Source organism: Eleginops maclovinus, chromosome 20 (assembly GCF_036324505.1).
Source record: "Eleginops maclovinus isolate JMC-PN-2008 ecotype Puerto Natales chromosome 20, JC_Emac_rtc_rv5, whole genome shotgun sequence".
NCBI classification, from domain to species: domain Eukaryota; kingdom Metazoa; phylum Chordata; class Actinopteri; order Perciformes; family Eleginopidae; genus Eleginops; species Eleginops maclovinus.
In genome coordinates, this window is record NC_086368.1 from 15,584,548 (window position 1) to 15,605,224 (window position 20,677).

The following is a 20,677-nucleotide window of genomic DNA, read 5'->3' on the forward strand; positions in this document are numbered from 1 at the left end:
ATCAGGCAGCTTATCTATTTGTCAGACTCGTAACTCATGAGAATGTTATGAAGTTGGCTCACAGTGAAATGCTCCAATGGAAAAATAAAGTGTGTGTCCATGTGCTTCAGGAACAGCTTTTCCCTCAGCTGCTCAGAAAAAGGTGTGTCACCGGCGTGACGTCACAGATATACCTGAGTTTCGGTAAGGAGAGGGGAAGGGCCGAGCCAGAGTGAACAACACCAGAGTTCCCCGGGAATAATTTGTTGTTATTCTCTCACACCTTCGTCCAAATGATTATCTATTAACTTTTTCTTCGGGGGAATCTGCAACACTTTGGGTTTTTGCAGAGGAAACACGGTTTTATCTCCAGCTGCTGGTGAGCAGGCCGACAAGGACAGACCTCTCCAACTTCCTGGTTCACCACAGGTATTTGTCGTTCGTTAGTATCGTGTTTGGTGGCTTTTTTACCTGAATTATTTTAATTAAATCTCACGTTGATACATACGTTTAGCTATTAAATAGTGGATATAACCTGCGAGCAGATCTAGTTATATGACAAATAAGTGCATATGTAATAACTTGTATCCCGACTGTCAGTGTGCCTGTTAAATGTTTGGATAATCCGGATGCGCAGGATTTCAGGGAACACTGCTGCACCATTGTTGGTCACTGAGGATATTACGTCTCTATGGCTGTTGGAGGAGATGATTCAGAGTAATAATCTACAGTGTACTGATCGGTGTGTGTTGTCTTGTCAGTCAGGATGTCGGTCACCCCTCGACGTGTCCGCCTGAAGCCCTGGCTGGTGTCTCAGGTGGACAGCGGCCGATACCAGGGGCTGGTGTGGATTGACCGCGAGGCCATGCGTTTCAAGATCCCATGGAAACACGCGACACGACATACACCACAGCACGAGGACGAGGACACCATATTTAAGGTTAACCCAAACTCAACAGATGTCATGGTTGAGCTAAAAGAGAAAGGAATGTAGGCCATGTAACGAAGTGTTTGTTTACCCTGAGGCAGCGCTTGTAAATGTTGGCACTGCTGCACAAGCAGGGAACTGTGTGCTCTATTGTCTTATCGATATTTGTTTGCGTTTCATATTTTAAGCAAGGTTATTAAATATGCTTTTATAAGTCATAAAATATCAAATCTCTGTGCATGTCCCTGGAGAAATATCTGGTTTTGCGAGTTGCATAAGGCCTCATTTTGACTTCCAGCTCTAAAAAAGAACTTGGCTCATGTAGACTGTTATTTATTCATGGCAATGTGTCCCTTTTTGAAAATGAACTATTTGAGAAAGTGAACATTTGTTGTAACTTTAGAAATGCTAAATCCCTTTTTTTTTACTGAACACATTAATTGGGTCGTGTTGTCATGAGAAAGGAAATCTTTAGGGGTGCGAGTCTCTTTTGCTATATATCTAAATACATGTGTGCCTACGTTTGAAAAAGACAGTATACATATGTGGATTCAGTTCAGAAATGTAAAACTGGACTGTGATATTGATACCTCCGCTGTGTTTAAATATTTCCTCCAGGCGTGGGCTGTGGAGACCGGGAAGTTCCAAGAGGGCGTTGATGAACCTGATCCTGCCAAGTGGAAAGCCCAGCTTCGATGTGCTCTGAACAAAAGCAGAGAGTTCAACCTTGTCTACGATGGCACGAAAGAGGTCCCCATGAACCCTCTGAAGATTTATGATGTCTGCGACATCCCACAGCCCCTCAGTAACCAAGGTAAACAAGAGCCGGTTAAATATGAGTGACTTTTTTCATTCTCTATTGCTATTTTTCCTTAATTTCAATTGATTTTGGAATATTTACCCCACAGGTTCCTCAGATGCTGGTTCTTGGACTCCAGGTGAGGAAGATGGTGGTGACGAAGATATTCCAGACACACCAGAGTCCCTCCCACCATACCCATCCAATGGTGAATGCCTTCTCCTCATAATATATGCATTTTCCCCCTTAATTTCCTACCAGTATCTCAAAATCCCCCTTCTCTATTCTCTCCTCATTTAGGCACCAGTCCCTCTCCTCTAATTATGTGGTCTCCTATGAGCTCTGGATCCCCCATGCAACCTTCCAGTTGTCCCCCTTCAAATGAGGTCTGGCCCAAAGAGGAGCCTGTTAAAATCTGGCCTAAAGAGGAGCCCGTGGATGTGGAGATGCACCCTACACCCCTGAGTGAAATTCCTCCTGCTCTTCTGCCTGACCTCCCAATGCATCCTCCTTCTCTACCCGATACATTGTTCGCCTCTCCAGAGACGTGGATCAGTTCTCTCCCGAGTAAACATGCACTTCCTCTAGTGTTGAAATCACTGCACATCATAAAAGAAACAGTCAACAGAAAGGAATTAATTTTCTTCTCATTCCAAAACAGCAGAGTGTATATTTAGATTTTATGAAAAAGGATAGTATCCGGTCCATGTTATTTCCTTGCACAGCATACCAAAAAATATTCCCTTTATTTGTTATTGCGGTGATTTTATAAGTATTTACAGCTTGGGTATAGTGGCACGTCAGCCAGTGAACTATGTCGCTTTATAGACAACATTGGAAGTCTATGGCATAGAGGAATAAGCCACAGGGCAAATACTTTTTTTTAGAAGGATCAGTACAATTAAAATTATGGAATAGTTTTATTGAAAACAGAAATGTCATGCATGGTTTTAAAATGAGTCTGTATCTCTCTCTGTACCAGTGACAGATCTGGAGGTGCAGTTCCTGTACAGAGGGAAGGAGATGTGTCCCACAGGGAACGTCAGTAACCCGCAGGGCTGCAGGCTTTTCTACGGAGATCTCGGCCCCATGGTCAACCAGGAGGAGCTGTTTGGCCCGGTGAACCTGGAACAGCTACGTTTTCCGACCACGGAGCACATTACCAACGAGAAGCAGAGGATTTTCACTAACCGCCTGCTGGATGTGATGGACAGAGGCCTAATCCTTGAGGTCGTTGGTCACGACATCTATGCAGTGCGTCTCTGCCAGTGCAAGGTGTACTGGTCCGGTCCCTGTGCTCCAAATCCTGCTGCTCCAAATCTTATAGAGCGTCAGAGGAAGATCAAACTCTTTTGCCTGGAGTCTTTTCTCAGTGGTAAGAACAACTCTCACCTTTACCATTGGCCCAACAACTTGTGTTATATGTACATTTGAATGAAGACTTTGCTTTTCAATTGGAACATTTTATATTCTCTGATCAGCAAATCTAATCCTAATAAATTATTATATGATGTGCAGGAGTGATAGCCCACCAGCGTGGCCAGACCCCAATCCCTCCTCTATTTGAAATCAACCTATGTTTTGGAGAGGAGTGGCCTGATGGTAGGCCCAAGGAGAGGAAACTTATCATGGTTCAGGTAAGACATGTTGTTTATGAAGAATCTTTGTGGTCCTTTCTGGACAATACAGGCCATTAATCAGCAGTCTGCACTTCATATCTGTGCATGGACAAACTTCATCGCTGTTTAACAGCAGTTGAAATAATGGTTTACTCAAAAAGAATATTAACCTGCAAAAAGTGCTTAAATATGTCACATGAAAATGGTTTTATACAATACCCAGGAAAATATCTCCTTATTTAAAGTTTTTTTTTTTTTTTACTTGATGGAGACATATTTCAAGATTTGATTTCTAAGTTCATTCTTGTATCGGGTTATTCATATAAGGTGTTTACATGCTATATTATTTTATTTTTTAAGAGATTATTTTTACTATAGCCTACTGTACATCTCAATCTACCTGTACTCACCCTTGATCTTAAACACTTCTCTAAGTCCCAGTCCCAGTCTTCTTTGGGTTGTCTCTTTGATTGTTTAGGGGTTGGTAGGCACTGCTGTTACGCAAATAGAAATTAACAAACACTTTTCACATAACTCATATTGTCCTTTTCATTCCTGAGGAGCAACTATTCATCCTCATTATATGCTAACCACAGGCAATCAATACTTCTTTTTTTTTTTAGGAGTGCCTGATTGTGTGACTCATATTGGTCCTCTGTCCCTTCTTTGTCCTGCAGATCATTCCAGTGGTGGCACGTATGATAAGCGAGATGTTTTCAGGGGACAGCACACGGTCCTTCGACAGCGGCAGCGTTCGCCTGCAGATCTCAATCCCAGATATCAAAGATAACATAGTGACCCACCTAAAGCAGCTGTACTGCCTGCTGCAGACCCACCAGGGCCAGGACGGCTGGGCATTGCCCCCCGGCCCAGGCCTGAACATCGTCCAGGCTCTGCAGGCACAGTGAAGCAGTCCACTCTGAACCAACATATATCATATATCACTGTATGTTCCACAGTGCTACTGAGAGTTAAAATAAGTACTTGTGTGTATGTGTAATCACATTCAGAAATGTAAACACTATACTGTAGGATTATAGTGCTTTTCTCATGTAAAGTGCTTTCACTATAATTTTGTGTATATAGAAGTAGTTCGTTCAAACCTGCATCCCTCCACATCATGTGGGCAGGAACTACAGACGGATGCAGTGACTGCAGGGGCCAAAGTCCTGCTTTCTGCCAGGGGACATTTAAGTTAACTTAGTTAATGAGTAACGGACTGCCCCATGCCCTATTTATACAAAACTGGTCAGTGATTACCAGATTTTCCTGCAGTCTTTACACTGTGCCGAAAACCTTTTTATATTTTTGTCTCGTGAAAATGTTAAAGCAACACATCTAGCATTGGATTATAAAATATAGGCAAATATAAATGAAAGCATAGATGTTATTTTTCTTCTATTCATGTGTTACTTTCATGTATTACTTTAAACAGGCTATTTGGCTCCATTTATCCTGCCAGCATATTGGGTGTTTCGACTCTTTTAACAAATCTTAAAAAAGATCTTCCCATTTGACAAAATTGGCAGTTGTCCCGTCACCTCGTCTGCAGTTTTGTCTTCAGTTGTTTTATTTTTTTTTCCATCTATATTATACTCTATTTTTGTAAACATATCTTTGATTTTTAAGCCATGTATTATATCCAGACAGCATTTAACTAAACAATATTCAGCTACATGGAGCCTTTTTAATATGGATGCCACTGCACTTTGGAGTTCTGAATTATGTTTTACGTCTAGTTGAATTTATCCTGTGATTGCATGTTTATTTTATCAATAAAATTGCAGAAATGATAACCGAGTTTATGAATTACTTTTGTTATGTTGACACACACAGGTTACTTGTTTCTTTCCAAAATGGTAAAATAGTTTACCTCTGTACAAAAGTGTTGGTTTACTTTTATGACCCGCTGATGACTGGTGATTCTGCTGCTTGATCGCTTTGATCAGCACCGGATGTGCTCTTGCAGCATTGCTGACCTCTAGTGGTTTTCTTTAACAGTAGGGGTGTTTGTAGATAATAGGTTAATTTATATTTGAATAACATCATTTCCAAATAAATATTTGACTTAATAGTGTATTGTAGTGTAGTATTATGTGGTGTGAATTTGGAGTAATTGAGTTATTGAACTATAAACTAAGTACTTTTGTCAAATAATTTATGAGACATCAGTAATCTAAAAGGGTGGGCCGCTTAAGACACATTTATCTATATGTTCGCTGTTTTCAGAATAACAAATTATCCTAATGCAAAGTGGTGAGGACAAAATTGGCCATCTCCAAAATTGGTGTGCTCATGTCCCGATCTTCCCCAGTACACATGATTTACTGACAGTGAAACCCCTCTGATTAAGAGCGAGGGCTCGGATGTTAGCTGACCGTCCTCTGACTGCTGACAGTCGGTGACAGTGAGGAAAAAACCGCCGCTGGATCCAGAGTGTTGTCTGTTGGACATCCCATTGAACAAGCTGTTCCTTTGACAACAGCAGTCGGTTTCCAGGCAACACAACAACAACAACCTGGCGAGCATGGCGGAGAGCAAGCAGAGTGCAGGTTCGTAGGAGTTAGCTTGTTCACTAACCAACTTTCTACGGTCACACAACAACAGTGACTTGTCTTAAAAACGATGGTTCAGTAGGTGATCGTTTTTTTTTTGTTGCTTGAAATATTTGACTTTGGAGTTATTTCTGATCAGTAAGATTGAAAATAATAACCACTATATTTCTGTTACCTCATAAAACACCAAAAACATTCAAGTAATTTCTGTTTAAGATTGTAAATAGGTAGGTGTTATATTACAAGATTGTTATTTTTTAAGTCCTATTGAACAATTAGATTTCAGACCTCAAATGATTTTGTTATCCTCATTTCATTTCCTTACATTTTTTATGTTTTGTACAATTTATTGTTTTATATTGTGTTTATATGAAATGTATTACCTTAACGTTTTTGTAATGAAAACCTGGAATATGTTTATTTATAACCCATCTTTATAAACATCTATTGACTTTTCAAAAGAAACTTGAGGGGGAAAAGTATTCAGATAAAACTTACCTCTCTTTGGTCTATTAGAAGTCACAGTGTCGGATGTCCACAAGACGATCAGAGCAGCGTTTGAAGCATTTGACTATGAGTCTAACAACACGGTGGATGTCAGGTGAGCTCCATATTGTAATGTAGAAACACATTCCTTTGAACCCTTTGGATCAGGGTCATCCAAACTATGGCTCGAGGGCCAAATGCGGCCCATGGCCCACTTTTATTTGGCCCACAGCAAATGCTAAAAGTATAATGGAATAAGGCCCTCCCCTGAAACTTTTGTTAAATTCTACTTCTTAAATATGTAAAAATAATATATGACACAGCAGTATTCATGTGTTAATAAGCCCAATTCTCAAATAAATTCAGTCAATTAAAGTTGAACAAATGTTCAAACAAATATAATTGATTAAAAAAATCCCAATAACTGATTTACATAACAAATTTGAAATAGACATTTTCCCCATATAAGAAGCAATCGAGGCTTCTGTTTTAAGGGATGAGCTGCCTACTAAATAAATGAACACCTACGGAGAGCTGTGATGTTTCTTAAAGCATATTCAAGTATCAAGAATAATTGACCTACATTTGATTGATTTTGCTATCTTGTAACTTAACTTATGAGGCAATATACCCCACCTCTAGTGAGGGGCCCAGTCCTTCGCATGCTTTTCTTTATGTGGCCCTCAGCGAATTTTTTTGGGAAACACCTGATTTAGATCATCATTTTCAACACAGTAATTAAAAGGTGGAATTTTATTATACGTCTAATCAACTAAACATTGTAAATGGGACTTTACTCAGGTAAGGCATATGCTCAGATAAATAGTGTGGTCTAACATTAATTTTGTTTTCCAGAGAGATTGGCACCATCATATATTCCCTGGGTTGCTTTCCCACTCAAGCAGACCTACACGACTTAATAGCTGAGGTCAGAACGTTGTTTCTTTAATTATTTTGCGCATAATAGTTATGGCAACCTGCATGTATAGACTGCTTGAAATTGCAACTAAAAGATGATATCAGTTCTGTTGGAAATGTCTCAGCTTGTTAAAAAGCCAAAACTCAGTCTCATTGTGTGCTGTTCAACCAGGTTGAAGAGGACCACACAGGATTCATCCAACTGGACAGTTTCCTCCCAGTCATGAGTAAAGTGCTGCTGGAGCACAAGTAAGACAGTTATTTTATTTCCAATACACATTCTTGACTAATGCCAGTAGCGATGTTTGGTACCTATTATGAGGATGTTACTGAAGCATTTCACTGAATTGAAATGTGGTTATAAGGTCATCCACTGTAACTCTGTTTTTGATCATTAATCATTCAGGTTTTTTTTTTATCAACCAAGAAAATAACACGTCAGAGCTCTTTAAATAATGTATGCCACCTTCTCTTAAAGTTGTGTTATTCTGTGTGGGTAAATGTAGTGTGTGTGTGTGTGTGTGTGTGTGTGTGTGTGTGTGTGTGTGTGTGTGTGTGTGTGTGTGTGTGTGTGTGTGTGTGTGTGTGTGTGTTAGGTTCCCTCCAATCCCTGAGGACCTCCTGCTTCAGGCCTTTGAGGTGAGATCAGCTTGTTTATTCATATTCTCCAGTGTTGTAGTGCCCGCGTCTGCACAGTATAAATAAAGTTGGAGTTAGAGCCTTCAAGACTTGGCAGATATCATGCTGTCAGAGTGAAACTAACCTCACCGTGTTTGTAACTGTTATTTGTTAAAGCATAACATCAATAACTCTATATTTCCAGGTTCTGGACAAAGAAAAGAAAGGATACCTAGAGCCTGAGGAGCTGATGAAATACATGACACAGGAAGGTAAAAGCAGAAGCCTTCAGTTTCCACTTTGTGATTTGTCAGAACAGATCCTCAGATATGTTTTTGAGTATCTTACATTCCCCCTACTATTTTTTCAAAACATCTCATAATGTAAAAACTGTTTTAAACCATGGCTGTGTTTGTTTATGGTTTTGTGTAAACCAGGTGAGCTCTTCACTCAGGAGGAGATGGATGAGATGCTGACAGCACTCGCTGACCATGAGAAGAATGTTGTCTTTTACAAAGACCTAATCAGCCAGCTGACCATTGACCCGGACATGTAGACAATGTCAGTGTGTCTACAAACATGTTGAAAAATATTACTATGTTGTGTTAATGCCTGTTGATATTATGTTGTGCTAGTAGTTCTGATATGGTATAATAAACAAATGTACATATGATAATCCTCACTTTGTGTTTCCAGAATTGTTGAATTCAGATAAATTACAATTTGCTACAAATTGCGAATTTCTGGGGGGGAGAAATAATTCTTTGCATGAAAGTTTGTAGATTATATTCATGATCACTGTCATGATCCTTGTTTTGTGTCTGTTTCCTGTTTTATTTTGAAATCGTTTCCCTCTGTTTTGTCATCTGTAGTATTACTTCCTGTCTTTTGGTTTTCTTTGTGTCTGATTGTTTCATTGTTGTCACCTGTGGCCCTCCTGTTTCTTCCTCCCCTCCCCAGCTGTGGCTTGTGTTGTGATTAGTGTCTTTGTATTTAGTCCTGCTTTCCCTTTTGTTCTTTGTCAGTTCGTTATCATCCTTAATGTGTCAAGTCCGGTGTTTTTTATGTCCTGGATTTCCCAAACTTTGTATTTTTGTAAAACAGCTTTTTGGAATAAAGCTCGCCTTTGTTTTTACCTGTACCTGCCTCCCTTTGCTGCTGCACTTGGGTCCTATTTCCCCCACCCTTGTCAATCACTTCTTGAAGTCTCCTTGTTTCTTAGTTATATCCTAATCTACTTATTCATACCTTAAATCCTTCAGGTGTTGTTTTGTTTGATAAACACATTCAAGCATAAAGCTATGGTCCAAGTGAAGCTAGACTTCTCAAATTAATCTTTTAATAACATTTCAATTAAAAATATGCTCCACCATTTTTTCATCTAAAAACAGCACTATGAGTTTCTGATAAATATATTTTATACTTCAGCCTGGAAGCTGTTTTAGTTAAGTAAATTTAAGGAAATAGTGTTAGCGAACATTAAGTAAAAAAAACCTTTCAAAGTAAAAGGTACTCATCAGGCATTAAATGGTAACCAGAATTGATGATGTGACTCATCACAGAAGCTATATTTTAATAGTTTATATGCAGTTTGGTTATTCAATTTAGTATATAATGCAACTTTGAGCCTGTTCTTGTAGAGTAGGAATAGAAAGTTCTGTCCTCGATGCGAATAATTCCAATACTGCTTAACAGACTGGATTTCTGTACTTTTTCCAGGTTTTTCATCTCGATACATTTAGGTATTTAAATGAATAGGTGACCCATGTGACCCACCCTTGTGTTCATTACATCATTGAGGAACGTTTTCTGGTTAATGTTTGGCAGTGTGACATAAAAAAACAAGGAAGGGCTCGTGGTTGTTTTATTGTGGAGCCAGTCTGCCAACTAGTTTACACAGTTTGACGGAGATAAGAAGTGCTGCAACTTGACACTTGAAATGTTTGTTCTCTGTTTATCTTTCCCAAGAGCTCTTTCTGTAGTATCAATCCCATATGTACATTAGATTAATAAGTGGACTTAAGTGGAATGGGACCGACTAATGAAAGCATTTTAAACAGGGGGTGGTATATTCAAGGGAGATTTTGTCATGCATTGCTATCAAGAAAGTACAATTGAATGAAACGGTTACCAAGATATGACCCACCCTTACCAGAAGTTTGTAATACATTTAGCAATATACTGAACACTTTATCTCCTCTTTCCTGGTAGATCTGTTTTATTTACTATAACATGTACCTGTTGTGTTGTAGGCAGTTATCTATGATAGGATTTACCCATTTATAGGCCCATATTAATAATCTATTTAGATTAGGAAGATACAAAGATATGAACTGAGCCTTGTTGCTCAACGCTTGTCATCTCACAAAAATGTAAGACGGTAAAATGACAAAATGCTGATAAGGCATTCAAGTTTATTTTTAGACCTGGAGAACTTTAAGCTGTTCCAGGGTGATTTCCTCTGTATCTGGTAACCTTTGCTCGGATGGGATGCCACACTAAAGATCTCACACCCTTAACTGAGTCGACTCAGTGTTCAACAGATCATTTTGTTACTGGTGTGGACTTTGTCCTTCTCTTTTATAAGGAAGACGTTGAGTGAGGACAGAGCAGGATTAAAATAGTTCTTTTCATACTATAGGGGAAAAAATCCAACAACATTCATCTAGCAGACACCAAAGGTAAGAGCTTTTGACCATTAATCTCCACAATACACTCGATATTTTCTTATTTTTTCGCTGTTTGTGTAACCATCTGTAGTCAAGGCTTGCTGTGTGTTTGCATTTCATTTAACACGATCCAAACTAAGTCTACAGAATTATCTTCCACAAAGTATCACATTTTGACAGAACAGAACTAACACTTTTCTTATTACTCAAAAATTAGCTTAATGATTAGTAATCATTTTTAGTTTGAAGTATGTTGTGTTTATTTTATTATATTTTATTTTATATAACGTTTACCTTTGGACTGTTTTCATGGCTATTTTTGTCGTTGGGTTGATCATCTCTCTGTGTTGCGAGGTGACTACGACCACTTTATAATTTCAAGACCCATTCGTTCATTTTACATTGATTGATAATAACCAGGCTGTTGTTTGAGCAAAGGCTAATTTAGATTAGTACATTTGTTAACGTTTTTTTTTTTCTCTCAAAGCTACAACAAGCTTTAAAGAACTCTAATGGAATACAAACTTCCCCTGATCAAATATTTATTTCAGAAGGTCTGACGCAGCTCATACCAGCAACATAATTTATGGTGTGTGTTGTTAATATCATCTAGGATAAGGCAGGTGAGAGTGGACAAGATGTTCCGAAGTATCAGTCCCTTTGGCAACGACACCAGCAGCTATGCTGGATCCATCCAGTCCAGGTATGGATTTCACAATCTTTATGTTTAGATTGATTGTGTTATTTCATGTATTCATCAGCAGATGATTGATATTGTATTTTGTTTTAATTTGTCACAGTGGTTTCTCAAATATGGATGAGGTATCCTCCCAGGTGTCAAATTTGTCGAGGCTCAGTGCAAAGTCAGTTTACTGTAAGTTAACACTCCACATGATCAGTGGGTACACCTGTTCAGTTAAATTCATAAATAATAAGTGTTCTGATTAATGATCAACAGCGCAGAGGAAGGAATATGCAGTGTCAGTAAACCAGATGATGGACAAATTACGGTACAGAGTGGAGGTAACCTTCGTAATAATATCTAAACAAATGTTATCCCTCCTGAATCATGCCATGTTTGATCATGTGTTTTAATTCCTCCCTGCTGCAGCACCTGTTCACCTGTGACCTTGACGGGAAGGAGTTGAGAAGCGTGGGGGACTGTGTGGAGCGGCTGAAGCTGCTGGACGGGATGGGCCGTGTGTGGGGTCAGAACATGAGGCTGGAGGTGCGCGGTGCCAACCTGCTGCTCACAGACAGAGAAACCAAGGTGAGCTGCATGTGATACCCACAGAAACACAAATATGCTGGGAGTAATCTCCTCCAGGACGAGGTGCACCCCACCCACGGTGTAAAGGTTCACTGGGTGATTAGAGGAGCAAAGCAAACAGATGTGAATCATATGTTCCAGCCTTCACAGTCACAATATCTTAGTTCAGTTGAACACTATATTCATACAATTCGATCAATCACACCCTCCTTTCGTAAAGGTTAGATATGAGAACTTTTTTGTGAACAAAGGAGGAAAATCCTGTTTTTTCAAAGAATACCAATGTACCTGCCTCAGTAAGTGTACATGCTTTCTCTAGGTTCAGTTTCCTTCAAACTTAACATCTGTTTACACTTCCAAGCAGACGACATACACTTCTATAAATACATCAGCAGGAAGGAGAATTGAAGCTGTTGTATAGCTTTGTGGCAACCCATAACCTTAACAATATACTGTATAATTTATTTATTTACCTTATTCCGTTTTGTTTATTAAAATTGTCACAGTTCTTAATTGAGAGTGCTTTGAGACATGAAACATATTTACAAAAACGTGAAGATGCTTAATGCTGGGTTTTCCCTTAATGTATGTGGTCCATGACATAGTACATCCCCTTTTGTCAGGAGGAGCTGGAGTCCATGTCTTTCAGTGACATCCTGGAGATGAAGGCTGTGCTGGATGCTGGTGTGTTTAACTCCCTGCTCACAATGTCGGTCCGGCCCAAGGGGAAACAAACCACCACCGTCTTTATGTTTCAGTGTGAGGATGTCAGGGTGAGGACCAAACCCTAAAAATGATTTCCACTACTTTAAACTGAAACAAAATGAGTGAGTACATTTTTTTTATGTTGCTAACAGGCTGACCATGTCCAAAGCGATCTCTCAGCAGCATTGTCACGTAGGAAAAATGATTTAAGCATCAGGTAAGATCTTTAAGTCAGACAACAAATACCTGCAACTGTGTATGTATATTGATTATTTATTTCAAAGACCTCTAACATTTTTAAAGCAGCAATGTAGGACCAATAGCAAGACATCAGGGTATGGAATACCTCTGTAACGGCGGCGATAGTTATGAACCAGAAGAGCAGAAGCCTGCTGTTGTCTCAGTGCCCCAATGGACGGTTCCTGACTATGGTGAGTCTGTGAGATATACAAGTATTTGTTATTGTTTATAAAGTCAAAATCAATTCCAACCTTCTGTCTCTTTGTGCATATAGAGGAGGATGAAGTGTTTGTACCTCAGGAGGAGGAGGAGGAGGAGAGGAGGACCCACCTCCAAGAGAAAGGGCACCATCACCGCAGCCCTCCACCACCAAAAAAGAACATATGTCGACCCCACGTCAATACACAGACCTGGACAGGAATGTAGTAAGTGTATATTTGATCATCAGAATTTATGCTTCATTCTGTTTTTTAATACATGTTTCAACTTGTTATGTGAGATTCAAGAGCAGCATAATGTGAACATGACTTTCTTTATCTATCTTTCTTTACAGGACATCTTGAATCATATTTTAGGTGACATAGAAATCTTCATGGGAAAAGTAGCTGCAGTAGTTGCAAAAAATGCAAAGAAAAAGAAGAAAAAGAAAAAAGGAAAAGGTAAATAAAAGAGGTGAAGAAAGGCAGACATACATGTCAGAATTTATAAAGGATAATACACAGTCAATGAAATTAGATTTTACACAAAATATCATCAGTTGTGAAATCACTACATGTTTATGAACCTATTGTGTCATACTGTACTATTAACTTTCTTTGGCTTTCCATGACTTTTATATACATTTACTTATGACATAATACACCATGACTTTAAAAGGCGTGCCAGATTATTACAATTTCTTATGATTTAGGAAAACTTGTGAATCATTCTGTATTTATTTGTATTCTTTAGCCCCAGACGGTATGCCAACTGCAGCAGAGTTTAAAGAGTGTTTCCATAAAATCAAATATGGTTTCAACCTGGTGGTATGTGACCTTTATTATATTTAAATGTTGTAATGACAGTACTGCTAATTTTCACTTTGTAGTGTACAGTTTGTGTAATTGTGAAATGTTTCTGTTCACAGGGGGAGCTCAATGGAAGGATTAATAATCCTAGCGCCCCTGAATTTGTTCACTCCTTATTTTCCACCTTAGCATTCGTAAGTGACCTCGTTTCGTAATTCCAATACACTTTAATAATTAAGTTAATGTTAATTAACTTAAAAATATATAATGTTGTTTTTTTCATTTAAAAAAAATGCTCAAAAGTTGAAAATGCATTTAAAACCCTTTTAAATCACATACTTTATTATTTATCTTCATATCATTGAGTATCTTCAGTATCTTATTGAGTTTTGGGGTTTTCTTCTGAATAATGAATTTCTATGTTCTGTTCTTAATGGGCAAATTTTTTCGGTGCATACTTGTACTTTGTGTTTCTACTAGTATATGTTTGCATGTTTCAATGTTCAGAAAAACACATTACTTCTTGTAAAAATGTCTTTCTGAAACGCTCTGTTATAGCTCCAGTATCTTTAAGCCCTCCCAATTGACTTACAGGAAAATAATGGTGCCCTGTTGCAAAGTTTACAAGCAGCAGGTGGAGATACCCAGTGTTAAGTGTTATATTCTAATTGGCCTCCATGTTACATAAGAAGGGGACTCATAGACTTTCAGAACCTCATGATTGCACTAATCAAATGATTGGTGCTAGTCCAATGTGCATCCTCTGTGGCACCTGCCTAATGAAGAACTGCCTTCTTAATTATTCTTTTCCTCACCAGCTGGTATCTCACTGCCCTGAAGATCTGCCGAAGACCATCGTGGCACCGCTGCTGACGCCTCAGTGTATCCGTCTGCTGAGTGAAGAGGCGTCCACAGAGGAGGACCAGCTGTGGCAGTCTCTGGGAGACGCCTGGAACATCCCCAGGTGAGACATTGGACAGTGTGGGACCTAATGAACTGTAGCTTTTCTCTTTTCATTTGCATGAGACCAAATCCTAAGCCCCATCACAGAAAAGTAACTTAATACATTAACTTAAGATCAGTTTTGATGTATTTTTTACTTTACTTTAGTGTCTACATGTATGGACACAAAGGAGTTCAAAAGGGTTACAACAGATAAATCAGATTATCCTCCAAAAAATAACCTTATTGGATAACATTATTTTTCTGCCTGATAAAACTTTTGTACATTTACCTAATTAGCTACTTTTTATTTTCTGATAATTAGTTTTACCTTTGATGTATTGATATTTTTTTATTAAAGTAAAGTATTTGAGTATTTCCTCCACCAGTTGATTTACTAAAATATGTCAGACTGCAGTGTGTCTTCAGTGTCCACATAATAACCGGTAATGATTTTGACAATATACTTAGTACCCAATGGCCAGAAGACGATGAGGACATCCCAACATACACTCTGAAGTTCTCAGACGGCTGGAAGGCCCCTGAGGTGACTGCAGCCCCTGAACCCAGTGAACCAATGAGAAGAGAGGAGCGTCAACAACCTCAACCCAACCAGGTACAACTCCAGATCACACATTCAGTTCAACACCTGCACAAACCGATGGTTTTGGAGAGAAAAGGGAGAAAAGTTAAAACATAACACAACCCTGTTTTACTTTTCCTGTACAGACTCCAGCCAAGTGGACAACACCAGCTCGTCCCCCCAAAAAATCACGGTACAACAAACCCATAAAGAATAAATAAAATCCAGGTGAATGTTCAAAGTTTAACATTTAACATTGCCCTTTGTGTTTTTCAGCTTTGTTGAACCGCGTAACATGTATGTCACGTATGACTTCATCTCAAGAAACCAAAGAGAGCTCACTGTGAGAAAAGGAGAGGTGGTCGAGGTGAGTTAACCGACTCCTCTTGCTGTATTGCTTGCATTGAACAAAAGGGTTAAAACAAAAGAGAAAAGAAAATGCCCAAAACTCATCCAAACACTGGCTCTGCTTTCCATCTCCAGCTGCTGGACATGTCGAAGCAGTGGTGGAAAGTGAGGAACAGTGCAGGGGAGGAGGGCTATGTTCCCAATAATGTCCTGGAGGCTGAACGACAGATCGAGGTGAGCACCACAATCAGGTCGTCTGTGTCTTAGTGTTAATGTGAGACACCATAGTCAGAAATATTGGTCTTCATGCGCTGGTCAACTTTGAACATTTTGCTTCCATAATCTGCTTCTATCTTTAGATTTCTCTCTCTATATACTCATCTTTATATTTCAGTAAAAATAGAGCAATACCATTACTTTTTTCAGCCGGGGCCTTGGGGTCCTGCTGTCCTCACGAAGAAATCCAAGCCCGCAGAAGTGAAAGCTTGGCTGGAAGACAAGGGCTTTAGTAAAATGTAAGTAAATAGTTTTTAAACTCGTTTTTAAAGACATTAAAGAAAGGTTATTTATTCATTTATTTGGTTATAACCTACTCAAACCTAAAAGGCGTTGTCTCTTAAGTTCATTGAAGGTGTCGGGGTTCATTCTGTATCATCAGGGTTATTTTATCTCATCTTGGTACGGGATTGAGCAGAAAGCCTGTCAAACTGGATGTGGTTTAAAAAGAAGTGTAGAAGGGTGTTTAATTAAAACATTTTTTAAGGTGCATTATCAATAATGAGACCAGTGTTTTTAGAGCTCAACTCTTAATTTTGTATAAAAAGTCACTGCCCTTTAATATTAGAGCAAGCCTTTGACCTTTTTACACCAAATAAACTTCAGAGATTCAGAAGTGAGCCACAGATTAATATATATTTTATGTCTTGCAGCACTGTGCGCTGCCTGGGAGGGCTGAGCGGCTCCATGCTGCTGGGGATGAGCCGAGAGGAACTGAAGACCGTGTGTCAGGAGGAAGGAGGACGAGTCTTCTTCCAGTTACAAGCAGTCAAATCCGCCATGAGTGTAAGTTACCATCTTTACCTGGGTCCACTGTTTAATGCTGGCAGGAATTAAAAAACACGTCTAACAGTTTTCATTTGAACACCGAAGGTTGCCACGTAAGAGACCGACAAGAGAAAACCAAAGAAGGAGAACAAGAAATCCCCATGGACCAAAACATTCTCCCAAGTCACTAAATACTGTACACTTTTGAATAAGAAATTATAAAAGAATGTTAGGAATATTATCCTCATGTATCCAATTATAAATATGTGATTTCTAATTTATATATAGTTTGGTTTATTAGTTGTGAAATCTGGTGTAAATGAAAAGTGTAATCTAATCAGTTGAAATGGTTTGAGTGCATTTAAACAATGTTTCCAGCACTACTAAAGAAAGCTAAATGTCTTGCTTTATGATGTTAGCAAAGCCTCATGACGTAACACAATAGCGGGTGAGTAAACAGCCTTATGTATGTGGTCATTCAGTAACCTGTAAATAAAAGTTTTCTGGCACAATACAACATCTTAGTGAATAAACATGCTTTATTTCGTTCAGACATTACACATGAACCTTGTCAAAGGCATCTGTTTAACACTGGCAATTCATTTCAGGCAATAATTTGGCCACAGATCCATGGCCATAAAATTCAAATGTCGAAAAAGGGACGAGATTTTGTAAAAACAAAGATTTCAATGAGAAAAATATAAGCTGCACACAAATATATCTTGAGAGTGAGCATAACAAATGTAATAAATGAGTGCTAAAGATAGAAATGACACATAAATCAGTGTGAATTATAAATATGTGAGTAATGTAGCGCATATATTTGAATTACTGGTTTCTGTGATGGCATCCAAATAATTGCTGTGTTACTACTTAGAGATAAAAGCATCTTTAAATGTTCTGTTTTATGTGCATCACTTCTCATGCGCCAATATTTACAGGAATTAATTGATACGTGATTGTCAAAAGAAAAAATCTGCAAAAATGACTCATTTAAACTGCTCAAATGTGAAAATGTGTTGCTTCGTAACGTTGTCTATGAAAGTAAAGCAAATGTGTTTGGGAACTGGACTCTAGTCTGGACTAAAACATCTCAACACAGAGGGTCCTAAAGGAATCATAATGGGCTTTCTTCACAATTTTTTGATGATTACAGACCAAACAAATAATTGAGTAAACCGGAAAAAGATTGTTCGATAATGAAAATAATCCATAAATTGTGGTTTGCTGTTGCTGAGGACACAGAAACACAGAGAACGTTTAGAAATGAGTATTTATGAGGTAGGCTGCACGATGTTGTGCAGACATGTAGCTCTGTGCTGACTGATAAAACAAAGAAAAGTGAAACCATGACAGGGTCATAAACACAGAATACAAAAGGTTGTGAATGGATGGAGAAGGTTCAGTACAGATTCCAACCTCTGGAATAACGCACCACAGCCGGTACGCCAAAAAAATACAACTTTAACTCCCATAATTACCTTACAGATTGTTGCAAGAAGTAAGTGTGTGAAGTCATTGGGCAAGGCAATGTACATCAATGGATGAAATGATTCTTTCCTAATAAAAACAACAGAAGTCTTTTGGCTTTAAAGTTAGATATATATATCATGTACATATTGTAATTACTGTACTATTAAATGTTCTGATTAACAAATTAAAATAACGTTTATTGAGCGACTATCTTCATGTCACAATGCTAACTCACAATGGTAAACAGCAACACAACTAATAGTTAAACCTTGACATCAATATATTGTGAATATAAAATCTCTTATCTTTATACTCCCTTTAAAAAATACGCTTTATACATGAAACCCAACAAACAAGCAGACAACCATGGCACCTCCCTTGAACACTTGGAAGCTACTTCCAACTTTATTCTTGCTGAACAAATTCAGCTTCTTTCATCCTAATCATCTTAACAATGCTCACAGTTTGATGGAAGTTGGCCCGTGTCCAGTGGCAGGTAGAGAAATAATATGATGAGAGTAAAACGCAACATGTGATCCCAGCTTTGATCAGATTTGGGGCAAGTAAAAAAAAAAAAAGGAAATGCTACAAGGACCATGCAAACATCTTGGCCCGTGTCCCAGCATGGTTGGCTTGTATCTACATGGTGAACAGTGCTTAGTTTAAATCTGTTTAATGCAAACAGATTTCTGACTCAAATGCTGGTGTAGCCCTGAAGTAATTCAAACTTCAGATTACAGCTGGCTGTCTATCACTCATTCTCGCCTGCCATCCATTACTCATGCAGGCATGCAAATAAAGCACCTATAAGCAGAGAAATAGAAACTGAATGTCCTTGTCAAACAAAGGCCAAGCTTCGTTACACCGAGCATGCAGCTTGGTGGTTTCAGTTCCATCGGTGGGGATATTACAACAGCTTGGAGGCCTAGTGTAGAAGACTGCAAAAGAAATGGGGTTTTCAGGATAAAGCTCAAAAAGAAAAGGCACTGCGAAACCTTGTCCTGTTGCATATGTACAGTGCACTGCATGCGACGGAGAAATAAAACTAAACTTTGTGATTTCTCTATAAGGGAAGGAATGAGTTATAAACAGAGGGTCCCTCTCTTCATGACCACAGTGAGGTCACTAAGAGCTTTCTCCTCATACGATGCTAAATCCAGCCATGATCATTTGTGCTATGATTCAAATCCCTCGTCTACACCATCAAAATGGGAGGATTGTGAACATTTACTGGATTACATTTGCAGCAATAGACAAGTTTGAGCCTCCTGGAGTGTGTGCAGTGGACGACCAGGAAGTCATTTTCTGAGCTCAATAAATCTTGGAAGAACAATTCCTTGTGTGCAATGTGACGAATACATGATCTGAAACCACAACAAGAAGCACCAGAAGCTGTGCCATCCTTTCTCTCATTCAGTTACTGTACATCTCCAAACCTGAAAAAGCTTAAAACATGAAACGAGTCTTCTGGGTAAATCCAACCTACAGCTGTAATGTTTCCATAAAAACTGAACCTGTAATCATTTGATAAGTTTGTATAATGAAGATAGTAGATGCACCAGGTTGTAAGCCGTGTTCAGAGTGGGTTTATGTGGAGAAAGTTCCAATGTCAGTATTTCTGTAGAACGCAGATACTACACGCTGAGTAATGTGTCTGGTGTATTCATACAACCTGCTGACTCACAGTATGTCACACTCTTGGACTGAGATGTAAAGACAACATCGTCCTGTGTTTTTCGGTTTTGAATTCACAAGAAACATATGTGTTGGTCAACCTTTATTATGACTGAGCTAGGAACTTGGAACTTAAACCAGATAATGACTCAAACAAAAAAAACTGAAGAACGAAGAACCTGTATGGCTCTAGCAGCACTGCGTCCTTGGCTTTTTGGTATCTGTGTGTGCGGCATACTTCAAGAGTGATGGTTTGCGGTGTTTATACTGTATGTGGGATGCAACGGAATTACCCTCCCACCACGTCTCTTCCGTGTCATGCTGGGTGGACCACAGGGCTGGGGATTCACAGGACAAGTCGCGGTTATTGTGGCTTTAGTGTTGTTCCGGGATAGGGCCCATGGACAGAGCGTCCTCCTCGCTGATAGTGTCCAGCTCCTCGGTGCCGACAGCCTGAGTGATGAGCTGAAGCTCCTCAGAAAGTGTCTCGCTGCGGTACGCCACGCGGATATCAGGGACGTTAGTACGACGGATGTCATTGCTGGCAGGACCCTCGTCGGAGTAAGTGGGGCCCAACCAGTAGCTTTTTGCCTGAAATCAAGAGGAACTACATGAGTGGTGCCTGGGTGCTTTGAGACAGTCAGTCAATCGTGTGAGATTTTGAGCCAAGCTAAAAGCTGTTCATATGTGACTTTATAATAGGTTCTCAAGTGAGAAGATAAACATACAGCCCCGGAAAAATGTATTGTATTCTATAAACTATTGACAACATTTCTCTGTGTTGGAATTCAACAGACACTGGAATGGCTACCATACATAC

The 20,677-nt window shown here is 39.0% G+C and overlaps 4 protein-coding genes across 14 annotated transcripts in view; 3 read left to right on the top strand and 1 right to left on the bottom strand.

Moving 5' to 3' along the window:
• The first annotated feature begins 154 nt into the window (after nucleotides 1-154).
• On the top strand, nucleotides 155-5,121 carry irf6 (interferon regulatory factor 6). 2 transcript variants are annotated; one of them, XM_063911238.1, is made up of 8 exons: nucleotides 155-408; nucleotides 741-919; nucleotides 1,526-1,721; nucleotides 1,816-1,914; nucleotides 2,007-2,273; nucleotides 2,689-3,081; nucleotides 3,225-3,343; nucleotides 4,003-5,121. In XM_063911238.1, exons 2-8 carry the CDS (start codon nucleotides 746-748, stop codon nucleotides 4,231-4,233), a joined length of 1,479 nt encoding a protein of 492 aa, XP_063767308.1. In that variant the 5' UTR covers nucleotides 155-408; nucleotides 741-745; the 3' UTR covers nucleotides 4,234-5,121. The 2 variants fall into 2 exon arrangements, with proteins under 2 accessions (XP_063767308.1, XP_063767309.1); XM_063911239.1 differs by having other exon boundaries at nucleotides 167-408; nucleotides 745-919.
• Nucleotides 5,122-5,766: 645 nt separating this feature from the next.
• Nucleotides 5,767-9,053, top strand: efcab2 (EF-hand calcium binding domain 2). The gene is made up of 7 exons (XM_063911562.1): nucleotides 5,767-5,877; nucleotides 6,397-6,481; nucleotides 7,222-7,294; nucleotides 7,457-7,533; nucleotides 7,881-7,923; nucleotides 8,108-8,174; nucleotides 8,340-9,053. The coding sequence occupies exons 1-7, from the start codon at nucleotides 5,853-5,855 to the stop codon at nucleotides 8,456-8,458; spliced, it is 489 nt and encodes a 162-aa protein (XP_063767632.1). The 5' UTR covers nucleotides 5,767-5,852; the 3' UTR covers nucleotides 8,459-9,053.
• Nucleotides 9,054-10,385: 1,332 nt separating this feature from the next.
• On the top strand, nucleotides 10,386-17,227 carry eps8l3a (EPS8 signaling adaptor L3a). The gene is given in 22 exon segments (XM_063910053.1): nucleotides 10,386-10,582; nucleotides 10,900-10,925; nucleotides 11,185-11,274; nucleotides 11,372-11,445; nucleotides 11,530-11,594; nucleotides 11,683-11,841; nucleotides 12,465-12,614; nucleotides 12,699-12,763; nucleotides 12,850-12,977; nucleotides 13,061-13,099; nucleotides 13,102-13,211; nucleotides 13,340-13,445; nucleotides 13,738-13,811; nucleotides 13,913-13,987; nucleotides 14,612-14,757; nucleotides 15,207-15,351; nucleotides 15,465-15,511; nucleotides 15,595-15,685; nucleotides 15,802-15,900; nucleotides 16,093-16,181; nucleotides 16,596-16,728; nucleotides 16,816-17,227. Coding segments are annotated over 20 exon segments (1,872 nt in total). The 5' UTR covers nucleotides 10,386-10,582; nucleotides 10,900-10,925; nucleotides 11,185-11,209; the 3' UTR covers nucleotides 16,828-17,227.
• A 4-nt stretch (nucleotides 17,228-17,231) lies between these two features.
• LOC134882396 (AMP deaminase 2-like) overlaps nucleotides 17,232-20,677 on the bottom strand; it is a 36,802-nt gene continuing 33,356 nt past the window's right edge. For all 10 annotated transcript variants that reach the window (XM_063910046.1, XM_063910049.1, XM_063910050.1 and 7 more), the window contains one exon: nucleotides 17,232-20,448. In XM_063910046.1, coding sequence (XP_063766116.1) covers nucleotides 20,233-20,448 — 216 coding nt within the window. In that variant the 3' untranslated portion in view covers nucleotides 17,232-20,232. The remainder of the gene's footprint in view (nucleotides 20,449-20,677) is intronic.